Raw genomic sequence first — 12,886 nt, forward strand, 5'->3', positions numbered from 1 at the left:
AAACAAAAGAAAGCATTGCTGAAATGCACCTCTAATATCAGGCTCCCAAGACATGAAAGCAATTATAATCAGATGGCTGTTCTGATACAGATTTTTCAAACCACACTGCATAGCACCATCTTCTGGCGACCAAAAGTTGAATTTTCATTTTTCTTTCAGGCTTTGAGAAAAAAAGCACTAACCATATCAAAGATAATTTTCATACAAGAAATAGTAATGCTGAGTTTTAAAATAAGCAATTTAAAATAAACATCTATAAAACACAGAAGTCATGAAAATTTTTTTTAACCTGTTATCCCTAGAAACACACAAAGTGAAAAAATAGCCTTTAAAATGTCTTACCCTCTTCATCAACAGCACCAGGCATCAACCTTGTTCTGATTTCTGCAAGTGACAAAAAATACATATTGCTGATGTAATAAGCAATGAAATCTCAAAATATATATCTCAAAAAGAAATGTTCTTCTGAGCTTGTATGAGGACCCTCAATGATAAGGTGCAGTTCTGCTTTCGGGAAGAGCCTTTGGACGAGCTTTAGAATATGGAAAGTAAGAACTGTTGGAACTTGCTCTGGCACAAGCCCAAAGACATACCCCTGCAAAATACAAGTGTGCCGAGCAGACCAGGAACATGTCATCGTTCAAAGTGAATCTCCATGAGTAGGCTGCACAAAAACATGCAGACTAGAATTTATACTTAGAAAATAAGCCACTCTAAAGCACTCCATTTGTTTACTAGCTTGCTACACTGACAAATTTCCTTTTCATTTGCTGAATATTCCAACAAGAAGAAACCAGTCAATAGTTTGATGCAATCACTGTTCAATTAACTATGCTTTCTTGCACAGCTGACTCAAGTAGTCAGAGACTTGGTATCTGGTGGTTTCCCAGGTTTTCATACAAGCATTTTTAACTACACTATGAAAACAGAACAAAGGAACGAATACATGAAATAGGAAAATTCTAGGCAAATTCTAGACAACCAGAAATTCTTGGGAATAAAGGAAAGGCTCTGATTCTTTGCTTGCTTTGCCATGTAAAATGTAGAGTATCTCACAATGTACATGTGAAAGCTTTTCTTCCAATGTAGTAACAGTAGTATAACCAAAGTAAAATAAGTATATCTAAGCTGCCTTTTTTTTTTTTAAATACAACCAACAGCTTTAGGAAATAAATGAGTCCACATACCTCTGTTTTGAAATTAACTGCTCTATGTGGAGTGTAAGATAACCCACAGTGTTGTAACTGTGCTACAGCAACATGCTCTAGGGTTTTACTGCATTGCAGGAGGCCTTCTGCTGTCACTATCAAATTCTGAGGCACCTACTGGCCTGGCCTTCCTCAGGATTTACCAGCCCAGCACTATTTTCAAGGCAAGGCAGCACAGACAGAACACGCGCTCGGTACCGCCGCCTCAACTTTGTTGCGGAAGGGCAGGGCGAGCCAGAGGGGCCGGCAGCTGCGCAGGGTGCCCTGAGGGGCCACACAGCCAGAGGACGGAGGAGCCTGCGGACGCCCCGGAGACCACCAGCAGCTGGCCCCGGCTCACGGAGCGCTGGCGCCCAACACCACGGCAAGAGGAGGCTTCGAGGGGCGCCCTGAGGGGGGGGGGCGGCGGCGGCGGCGGCCGCCGGGGCCGGGGCCGCCACCACCACCCCACAGCGCCTCACGGCTCGGCGCTTCCCGCCGCCCTCCTTTTAAAGGCTCCGGTGACGTCACGGCGGAGCGGGCGGCCGTTGGGCGCGCGGCGCCCCCTGCTGGGTCCCCCGAGGGGGCGGTGGGCGGGGCGGGGGCGGTGCGCAGGCGCGGTGCGGGGCGGCGGGCAGAGGGGGCCGGGCCGGGCCGGGCCGCACCGGGCGGGAGGCGGCCGCTGGGGCGCGGGGCCGGCGTTCCCATGAGCAGGCGCTGTCCGCCGGTCGCCGCCTCGCTGCTGCGGGGCCTCGTGGGCCCCGCTGCCCTCTGCCTGGGCAGGAGCATGAGCCTTTGCGGGGCGCCGACCGTCTGCGCCGCGGGGCCTGCGGGCGGCGGCGGCGCGGGCTTCTCCTCAGCGCGGCTGAGCCCGCCGTGGCTGCGGCTGCCTGAGGTGCCGGGCGCGGAGCCGCACCGGGCCAACGAGCTGCTGCTGCTGCTGCCGCCACCGGCCCCGCGCGGCCCGGCCCCACCGCAGCATCACGTTGTCTACTTCCCGGGGGACGTGCAGGTACGGCGGGGTGGGCTGCGGGCGATAAGCAATGGCGGGCGGGAGCGGGCCGGGAGGGCGGGAGCGGGGAAGCGGCGCTGCAGGCAACCGCGGACCGCACCGGCTCTCCAGGCGGTGAGGAGGCGGTGGCGAGGATCCCGGCGCGGCGAGTCGGAGCTCCGCCCTGGGGGAAGCATCTCTTGGCCACTCTCTGCCCGTTACCTCCCGGTAAACGTGGCGGGAATGGGCCGTTCTTGAAACCTGAACTGGAGCAGCAGTGGAGGGGGAGTCTTCTCTATAGTACCGCCCGAGATTGATATTTCTGGTGGTGAAGTGGTATCAGAGAGTGGCCGTGCAGAGGAGACGATTGACATCCTAAAATGGCCAGTCGTCCCCGTCAGGTTTAGCACCACGTCTCCGTGTAGGCCTACAGACATCCCAGACACCGTCCTGCGGGTCTTTCCCAGGCGCTGACGCTTTCTCAGCGTGTCCTGAAGAAGGCACGTGTTGTGTCTGAGGTGACAAGAAACTGAACAGAGACTCTGAAGTGCTGTCTCGAAGCATGTGATCGACCTCTGTGACATTACCTGCTCTGGGTAGTCAGCTAATCTCAAAAGCAGAGGTAGTGCCTTTTTGTTCCAGGGAAAAGGCTTTCCTTTCCTCTAAGGTAAAGATGCAACACTTTGCGAATTTTCATTTTAAGGATTGGGGTGGCCTAAGAAAACCTTTTTGATTACCATTCCTGGGTGTGGTTTTATTATTCCTTAAGAAAATAAACTGATTAGTATTCTCTGCAATTATGAATTCAGAGGTGAGGATCATTCATGACTTGGGGGTTAATCTTTTTCCATCTGTGCCCTGTATGGATGTGAACAAGGGGAATAAAGACTCCCTACAGCTGAATGAGAGGGATTGTTTTTTCTCTATAGAAGATAGAAAACTTATTACAAAGTTTTAAGTCTATTGGTGCTTTTTAATAAGATAATCAGTATTTCCACAGATGGAGATAATACAGTAAAATTATATATTCTGTGTCATACTAAGTTGAGAAATATTTTAATCTTCTCTTGGAGTGAAGTCAATAAAAATTATGAATACTTCCATGTGCTTACTTCTATTGTATTAATTTTGGGGGTATTAAAAATGTGTGGTATAAATATTAAAGAATAAGTACATCTAAATATGCCAGTTTCTTTAATGTGTTTCTTGTCCTGGAAGCCTAGCAAGCACGGGCCTCTTTAATGCATGTTTCTCTGTTAGTTACAGTCCTTTCTAATGAATAAGTTTGCTAGACAGAGCTGAAGTCTTTTCACAATGTAGTAATGCGTCTTTTCTATTCTTCTTAATTTTTCAGAACTATCACGACATCATGTCTTGCCACCCAGAAAACTTTCAGTGGGAGCACTGGAGTTTTGAAAATGTTGCTACCATACTTGCTCGCCGGTTCCCTAATAGCTTTATTTGGGTTGTAAAGTGTTCTCGAATGCACCTGCACAAATTCAGTTGTTATGACAACTTTGTGGCAAGCAACATGTTTGGAGCACCAGAGCACAGCACTGACTTTGGAGCTTTCAAGCATCTCCATGCATTGCTAGTTAACGCATTCAGACTCTCTCAGAATATTCTGCTGTCCCAGAAAAGTGTGCACAGTGTCAGCAAGGATGCAAAAATAGCTGCTGGTAAATCACAGCCGCAGTCTGTTCCTACGACAAATGGCTGCTCATCCACAGAAAAAGAGAGAGATTGTGAATGCTCTAATAATTCTGCTATGAACTTCATTATACCGTCTGCTGTAGGTGCGGTGTCGTTTACTTTGATTGGCTTCAGTAAAGGTTGTGTGGTTTTGAACCAGCTGCTTTATGAGCTGAAGGAAGCCAAAAAAGACAAGAATACAGATGCCTTCTTAAAAAACATAAAAGCAATTTACTGGTTGGATGGTGGTCACTCGGGAGGAAGCAATACTTGGGTTACTTACCCTGAAGTGCTGAAAGAACTTGCAGAAACAGGAATTGAAGTTCATGCTCATGTTACACCATACCAAGTGTTTGACACAATGAGGTCATGGATTGGGAGAGAGCATGAGAAATTTGTACAGATACTTGAAGAATTTGGTGTGGAAATAAATGATCAGCTGCATTTTGCTGATGACGTTCCCTCCTTAGATAACCATTTCAGAGTTCATGAAGTATTTTGAGACTGTATGTATCTGAAGTATATTAATTATAAAAGCACTTTTAACACTGTAAATGTCATTTAAATTTACAACTTTGAGCAGATACTTTCTGAAGAGAATACTAAATCAGTCCTGCATTGCTAATAGATACTATATATAAATTTCAGTAGCTTAAAAAGGAGGATTGGGACCGCATACCTACAACAGATGTTGTCATTTGATTCCTGGAAAAAAGTGTTATGAAGAACTATCCTATTGATGCTTTTTGTTAAATGTGGACATTTATTCTCAAACTATTGACAAAATGTCTAATGTCATATACTGCCTTTAATGGGTGTTTAAAAGTACTCAAGACTTTCAAATGCCTGGATACTTCAATTTAGTAGCTTCACAGGGCTAAAAGCTTTGACCTTTGTCAGTAGCAGACATAAGGATGTTTTTTTGACTTAAGGAAAATGATGATTGTTAGAACAATCTTAGTTATATATTTTGGTGAAAACTGGTTTAGTTAATTTAATCTTTCAGTTGTGTAACATTTCTCCTAATTGAAACAAAGTCACAAATATTTACCTTTGGAATAATAGTGCCAATCCATTTTTCTTCCTAGTGCACCTTGGCTTTTCTGTTGCTATAAAGTTTCATTAATTCATTGTGTAGTATCTGCTAGTGAATAGCCATTTCACCTGGGGGGTTGAAAATTTTGTCGTACCTATGTTAGGTGACCAAGAATATTGAGGATGGTGTAGCTTATTGCTGTTTCAGCATAGCTTGCTATTGCTTTGACTAACTTCTATAAGGACCAGCAGTAATATCTGTATTTTCAAGTCAAGAGATGTCTTTATCGCTACCTTGGACTGGTGAGGTCAAAATGCTTCAGTTTTTAAAACTATTATCATCTTTAAATGTATCACAGTAGTTGCTTTTACAGCCACTCAAAAAATCTATTTTCAGAGCCTAATTTTTCATACAGAACCCCTCCCCCATTAAATACAAATCTGGACAAATCAGATGATACAAAAGATGTAGTCTAGTTCAGGCCCCAACCCTGAACATTCTTCAGAAAGAATTACTGAAAGACAGACAAATGAGGGTATTAGTGGAACTTTTCTACTGTTGTAGGTAACTTTCCATTTATCTACAAATAAATCTTAGAATCACTCTTAAAGACAACTGCAGCTATTAACAGTGAACCCGTAGCTTAAAATGGTTTTGGATTTCCTGAAAGTATTGGAATACAAAAGGAAGTTAGCAAAACACTGTGAAGATTACACAAACAGATGTGGCTCAGCTCTGAAAAAAAGGCATTTTATTCATATGTTTGACGGCTTAGCAACATCTTTCCTGTGCTTGCTTTCCGTGACTCTTACACCATGGAAGGAAAGTCCAGGGTCATCTTTCTTCTGCTGGCATCATTAAAACTTACAAGGTTCACTGGAGACAGCATTTTCACAACTCTTGCAAAGCTGGCGCACATGTTAGTGATCGCTGAAGAATGAGAGAAGTGTTTTGAACTCTTCAGAAAATTTTCTGAATACTCAAAATATTAAGGGTAGTAGAAAGGATTATGCATACAGTGTGCACCTTATAACGTGAAAGTGAACTCTGTCCCTAATAATAGACTAATGTACCTAGTTGATCAAAAGGGGAAATAATCTATTTTAGTTGATGGAGGAAAAGTGCAACACACAAACCAACTCTTAACGTTTTATAAAAAATCTGAATTCTAGTTCCATCTACTCTTTTTGAAAGCACTTTCTTGAAGACTTTGTTCAACCCTATTTATCAATTACCTTCTTAATGGACTTATAACAACATGTTTATGTGTGCCAAGGAAGGCTATTTCCCTTTTTTGTCCTTTTGATAACACTTGCAGGACATGCAAGGACTTTTTTCTGTAAAGGAAATGTGGGTCACGTAACAAAGTGATTTTAATAGAAAGCCTACAAATTGCTTGAAATATCTTTAACTATCCACTTAGAAAATAACATTTTAAAAAATAACAAAAAACCCAAAACACACCACTGATCTTACTTTCTCTCAGCCTCAGGCTTAGCCAGGCTAACTTGTGAATGCTAAAACTTGCCCTGTCCAATAACAGTGCAGATCACAGACCAATTTCTAAACAATTCTATGCCAGCCAAAACAGCAGGAGTAGGTTGTTGCAAGCTTTTGGAAACAGCTATTAAAATATTGACATTGTCTTCAGAAGTTTCTGGATGGCTGTCCTGTGAAAATATTAACCTGTTTGATGGAGGCTGCTTACAATAACTGTTAAATAAAATAGGCTTGAGTGTTGCTTTGTTAATTTGAAGAATAAGCACTTTGTTGTAAAGCTAATCTTGTTGTGAGACCTCATGTTGTGGAGGGAAAACTGACTGGTTGTTTTTCATTCTCTAAACAGTTGTAGTACTCCGTTGGAATGTGCCTCTGTCATTCACTACAATGCATGCTAAAAATAAATTTTGCAAACAATGTAGAAAATAAACTATTTCCAATGGGTGAAACCACTTTGATGTCAATATAAAACCATTAAACAAGGGATGTGCAGTTAAGTTTTGTGGATTAAGCTTTATCAGGTTTAAAAAAAACAGATTTATTTGATAGCTTTTCTTGAAGGAGGCTTTGTATTTGTGTAGTCAGCAACTGCAGTTGTAAAACAGCTTACTAGCATCTCGCATACATGGGAAAGCTGGCATGAAGTACCCAAGGGTGCAAACATTTCTATGTTAGGATGAAATGGGTCATAGTTTATATATGCCTGTTTTTCAATGTTAACTGTAAAGGCAACTTTTAATGAGCTTAGATGCAAATTCCTAAAGTTAAGTGATTCTCATGCTTATAGTGGTTTAGTTCAGGACAGTTCCATTTTTGAATGGAGTGAGCAACATTACACAGTCCTTAGTACAACCTAGTATGTAATAGCTGATATTCTTTATATTACATGCTTGTGTCTTGTATAATAGACAAGACATTCTTCAGATTTTGAGAAATGCTAAAACGTTTTAATCTCTGCCTGTTAAATTCCTTTAAAACAAGGCTCAGTTCTGTGAAGTTGTCCAGATTCTGTATGACTTAAATGATTTTATTTTATGTGCATCTTAAATACTAGAAACTTTGGTAACCTTCTTCCTATGTGGGACTAATTTAATCACATCTCTGTAAATGCTGCTGCATAAATCAGTATTGGCCCCTAATTTTGAAAGGTGATTAAGGGTCCAGGTCTTAACATGTTGCTGAAAGGAGCAATCTTTTCTGTCCTCCCATTGACAACATCCTACTTCCTCCCTATGTTAGCACAAGGACTTTATGGTGAGCTGTTCTGTCTTACTCAATTAACATTATTGCTGATAGAGATAACTGACAGGAGTGCTATGTATTTAAATAGTCATAGAAATTATTTTGAATAAAACTGCTAAGTCAGTTCAGGAGTTCGGATGTTACAACTGTGGATATTCATAGATAAAAGTGATTGTGCATGATCATGCGCTCAAGTTTTCCCAGCAGATTCTTTTTGAGCTGTTTGCAGAAAGAAAACATCACCTGTTTTTTCTTCCCTCTTACAGTGCTTACAGTGCTGTCTTTCCTAAGCTAACAGTTACTTTGTCTCTGCAGATGAACCCTATTTGTTGTCTTGTACAGACTGAAAGTTGAAGCACTGAGGGTAAAGTATACCCATCCATTTACCTTGAATGCTTATTTAAAATTACATGGGGTCTTATCAGTTAATATAAGAGAGAAGTTAAAGAACAGAAAAAATTTTGGAATGTGTGTGCTCTGCTGCGAGCCACATTTTTAGGTACATCACTGCCTAGTGGAATCCACAAACATGAATTGTGTGTCCGGTGTCCCTGTACAACACAAAAGCAAAGGCAGGTGTCTCAGACTGCAATCCACAACAGACAGCCTCTTCAAATCACCTTTGGAGTTACTTCTTCACAATCTTTTTAATCTTATATTGGAATCTCATTTCATTTTTGTAAGGATGGTAGATTAAAGAATAAAAAACCTATTTCTGATGCTCATAACCTGATGAAAATTTAGATACATTTAAATAGTGCTGATGGAGACCCTGGCTGGCTTTGTGTTGGTCTTACTGATCTCTTAACTCTGTTCAGATGCAAGGTGACTGTTTTTAACTCAAATATAATAACATGAAGTCATTAAGCCAGTAATGCAAGATCATGTAACACCTATGTGGCAGATGGGCACTGCTTCTCCCAGTGCCAGACACACTGTTCCTGACTAAATTCATTCCATCAGTATTAACAGCATAATTCACTTCTCCTGCTGACGAAAACCACTTGCACGGGATTAGCTGTTCCACATCACTGTGGAAGCCATGGAAAACTGATTCAGGCAGTCATTTTGCATATAGTGTAGTGTGGGTTATGAAGTAGTGATGGCTTTGTCCTCATTTCCTGTCATTAGGGCTTCATTACATGTTTCCAAGTGACCCAAAATTCCACTTAAGCAAATGACCAGAAAAGCATCTGGCAGAACAAAAGGGAAAAATGAATTCTTACCTGTTTTTTCTTCCTGTATATAAACATCTCATGTACTTGAAAATGAGCAGAATGCCATTACTTCAAGGTTCAGAATAAATTTTCCTTCTTTTAGTAAGCTTTCAGAGAGCACTTTCAGTCACGATTGTTAGTTTCCTTTGTTAAACTTGGCACTTCAGAGCTGAGTTGTTTCTAAAGAAAGCACTGCTACAAGACACAGAAAACAAGGGACATACCAGTGCTGAAGTGCAAAACAAGGCTCTTCACATTTCCCGCACCAGTTTACCCTCTGAACAATACTCCTAAGCCTGGGTGTCAGATAAAGCTATTGCATCCCTTACAGGCTATCTGCATAGCTCTTCTTTCCCATGCCCCATCATGAGAAATACATTGATTTTGTGTGATGGAAGTTTTAAGCAATTCATATACTGCTTGACAGCTGAAGTATAAATGTTTTCACGGCAAAAATTGTCCGTTACTGCGATCTGTTTTATTATTGCAAGCGATAGCTTCTGAGCATTTTTGTATGAACAGAGCATCGCACATGGAGCTGTGCATTTTACATGGTTGAGCAGTTCTTTTAATGTTTTCAATCTGCTCTTAAAAATGTTGACTAGGAACAGATCTGAACAATTGGAAAGGAATTAATCTGCTCCTGTTGCTCTCAGGAATTACTACATACAGAGCTCAGAGTCTATCCCCACTGCTAGAGTCAGACCCAAACCAAAATAGGAGATTTTAACATGGTACTTTACCACAAACTTTGATAACTGTCCCCAAAAAAATCTGAATTTCATCTATCCTTCTAGTAACACCAGAATCTTTGGTTACTGAGTGATACTAACTTATAGAGAATCCCTTGTAAAAGTTACTGTCCCTTGTAAAAGTTACTGTTTCAGAACATGTATGTATCTTCAACACCTGTGTTGTCTGCATGGAAACATCTAAATGTCTCAGGTTTAGGAAGATACATTTTGGCTAGAGGAGAAAGAAGTACAGGATTTTTGAAGCTGTGAAGTAATGCATATTGGGATCACACCATATGTAATATAACCTCTACTGTGGAAAAATCATCCTCACATTAGTCAAGTTAGTAGTCCTGTTGTGAGAGTAACAGTGTGTATGAGACAAATAGTTTAATCCTGCATATTTAAAAAGGATTGCAAATATATTTCTGATCCTTCATGATCAAGTCAAACCCTTTCACATTAGGCATTTAACTTGATACTCATATTAAGAACCTAGACCCTGTGTAGCTCCTGGAGAGAAACATGTTCTTAAGTTAGGTACATCAAATCTTCAGCACATACATGATAGGCAGATTTTTAATGACATGTTTAAAGACAGTATTTTGACATCAGTTTTTTAAATTGATTCTTTCCACAGCAACAACATTAAGAAAGATGTATAAAACATTTATTTTCTGAAATTAGTCATCCTTTATATTTCATATGACGAACAATAAGTAATTCTTTCCAGGTGTTGATTTGCAATGAACTTACATTTTAAAAGCCTCAGTCACCAAATTTTGAGAGTAATTGAAAGTTTGGGGTAGGCCACGTTTAAACTGCTGTCTATATTTAAGTATCATAATTCATCTTTCAGTCCTGGGCAGCCTGCATCACCTAACTCTTCTGTTGAATACACTGTTTGAAGTGGCTGTTTTGAATGCTTAAGATGGTCAGTGTTTATTTTTCTGATACCTGTTACCACAACTTCATCTGTTTTGTTGTGGCATGATCCCATTTTGCTCTAGGTCTCTAAAGGACAAACTTCCACAAAAAGTCAGTGACTCTAATTCATTGTGTTATTTCAGTAGTGTTTTTAAATTGTGGCTACATGTATTCTCTCACTGTGTTAGCTGGAAATTATTCCTTTAAGGCATTCATTCATCACTTTATTGCCAGTTTCACACCATGTAGCACAGTGGTTAGAAAACAGCAAGTAAATTTTTTTTTTTTTTTTAACACAGTACCTTCAAGATTTTTATCACTAGTTACATCATGCTCAAATTAAGAAAATACATTTTTAAACTACTTGGTTTCTTTTATAACATTTCAGAACAAATGATTTATAGAAGTTACTAAATAAGAAATTGAAGAAACTGGTTCAAAATGAAAAAAGGGTAGCACTGGCAGAACAATTACTGTGCTGGTCTACATAGAATAGTTTTTATTGATCTTTCCTGAATATGCACTTACATCACATCTGATGGGGTTTACTGACAGTCTTAGAGAAATGAAAACCAAAGGGGTCATGGGAAGGGAAAGAAACACCCCACTATCATTGCAGAGATTTCTCACAGAATGCTGGAAGAGAAGCAGGAGCAGGGCTGGGTTATCCACCAGCTGATCAGGGTGAGATAACCTCATTTGCTGACATATAAAAATAAAGGTTTCATTTTAAAGTTGGTAGTGCGAAGAAATAGCTGCGCTTGGTATAGTACTTGACTCACATTTAATTCAGCATGACCCTCTTTTCCCAGCCAGATACACACTTTCCAATCCAAACTTCACACTAGCCTAAACAAGTGACTTACTGTAGCTTTCCTGCTGGGCTGCCTCAGCACTAATAACTGCAACTGAGGGATGCAAGGGTTTCATTTGGCTTAGGTGTTTAGATGAATAGTTTAATTGCCTCCCTTACAAAATACAGGGAGATTTAAAAATACTCAAAATGGCATTCTGAATACTTGTGGCTTGACAGATCTTATTTATGTTTTTTAGATACGTACTATCAAACAAGTATTATTGAAAATCTTAATTTCACCATTAGATGGCACAGCAGTGTGAATGCATTTGACCCACAGGATTTTACTCCTTTTACTTTCTCCTCTCCCCAAGAGCCCCAAATGGCTCCTATCCTCCCTCCGGAGCACTGCAGGCTCTTCTCACAAGCTGAGACAGAAGCAGATCGCTCATACACCGATTGCTGCTCCATGCTTTCCTTATTTATACTTGAGTGTTGAGGGGGCCTGAGAACACCAAGCTAGCACCTCTCTTTTGGGAATGAAGAATCAAGAAATGGCAGAATGAGGGATCAGCACAGTACTTCTCTGGACTAGCATATTGAGAAACTGCTGGTGGTTAAAGTGAGAGCTGTGCAGGCACAGTGCTGGAAAACAGCTTTGTCTAGCCCTGCAGGCTCTCTGAGCCTCTCCATTTAGTCCCAACACAAAGAATATGCTCTGTACACCTCTGCAATTCGAATGGGGCCCTCGACATTATCAGTCCAACAAAGTCAAAAGGCTTCCCCAGCCTAACAGACACAGAGATTCTGTCTCAGCACTATGCACAAGCAATCCTTGTTCATTTTCAAACAAAAATTTTGGGAGACCTATTTGTGATCCCAAATTTAAATTCTACCCTCAGAACGTACAATGATGCCCATCAGGAGCGCTTGGCTGGTTCCATTCATGCCTATTCATTAAGATGGCCGGGTGCCCATTCACATGGTAGCAGACTTTTTTCACTGTATTGAACTGCCAAGAAGAACAGGTTTAAAAGAATAATCTGCACAGTGTTGCAATCTCCTGCTCTTCTGGAGAAAGTTTTTTCCAGCACTTTATTAACACTACATATCTATGTAGTCTAAGAGCTTTTGACAAGTTACAGTCCTCAAAAAACACTGCTAGAAGTAACAGACTGACCTAAGTCAGATAAATGGTGCATTCCTCAAACAGCACAAATAATAACATCAGAGGAATGTCAAAGGGACAATGACAACCTATCTTCTCGGTGAGATGCCCATCTTTATTTCACAAGGCCTCCGTAAGCACCACAATTGGCTGGAAAGTAACCACCTACAATGCCTGTACAACAGGCTCCATCCTAAAAGGTATGATGCCACCCCCTTTCATATAGTAACACAATGCATCTCAAATACTGCTCTCAATAGATTCTACATCTACTCCAGAACTATGAATTTCATTTCAAATTCTAGAACTGTAGCTGAATGGATTTGTGGGCACATTAGCTGCAAATGTTTCACAGCTGCAGAAACAGCAATGCTGCTCAACTGCACCGAGGCAGTG

General features: G+C 40.9%; 1 protein-coding gene across 1 annotated transcript; it reads left to right on the forward strand.

Annotated features, from left to right (window-relative positions):
• Positions 1-1,893: 1,893 nt before the first annotated feature.
• On the forward strand, positions 1,894-6,855 carry C6H2orf69 (chromosome 6 C2orf69 homolog). Its single transcript, XM_074872789.1, has 2 exons — positions 1,894-2,199; positions 3,533-6,855. Exons 1-2 carry the CDS (start codon positions 1,894-1,896, stop codon positions 4,370-4,372), a joined length of 1,146 nt encoding a protein of 381 aa, XP_074728890.1. The 3' UTR covers positions 4,373-6,855.
• The last annotated feature ends 6,031 nt before the right edge of the window (positions 6,856-12,886 follow it).

The sequence above is a fragment of the Strix uralensis genome, chromosome 6 (assembly GCF_047716275.1).
Source record: "Strix uralensis isolate ZFMK-TIS-50842 chromosome 6, bStrUra1, whole genome shotgun sequence".
Lineage (NCBI taxonomy): Eukaryota > Metazoa > Chordata > Aves > Strigiformes > Strigidae > Strix > Strix uralensis.

Coding starts and splice junctions, on each gene's coding strand:
- C6H2orf69 (XM_074872789.1), top strand. CDS start 1,894: ATGAGCAGGCGCTGTCCGCCGGTCGCCGCCTCGCTGCTGCGGGGCCTC. Junction 2,200..3,532: donor ACTTCCCGGGGGACGTGCAG/GTACGGCGGGGT, acceptor TTAATTTTTCAG/AACTATCACGACATCATGTC.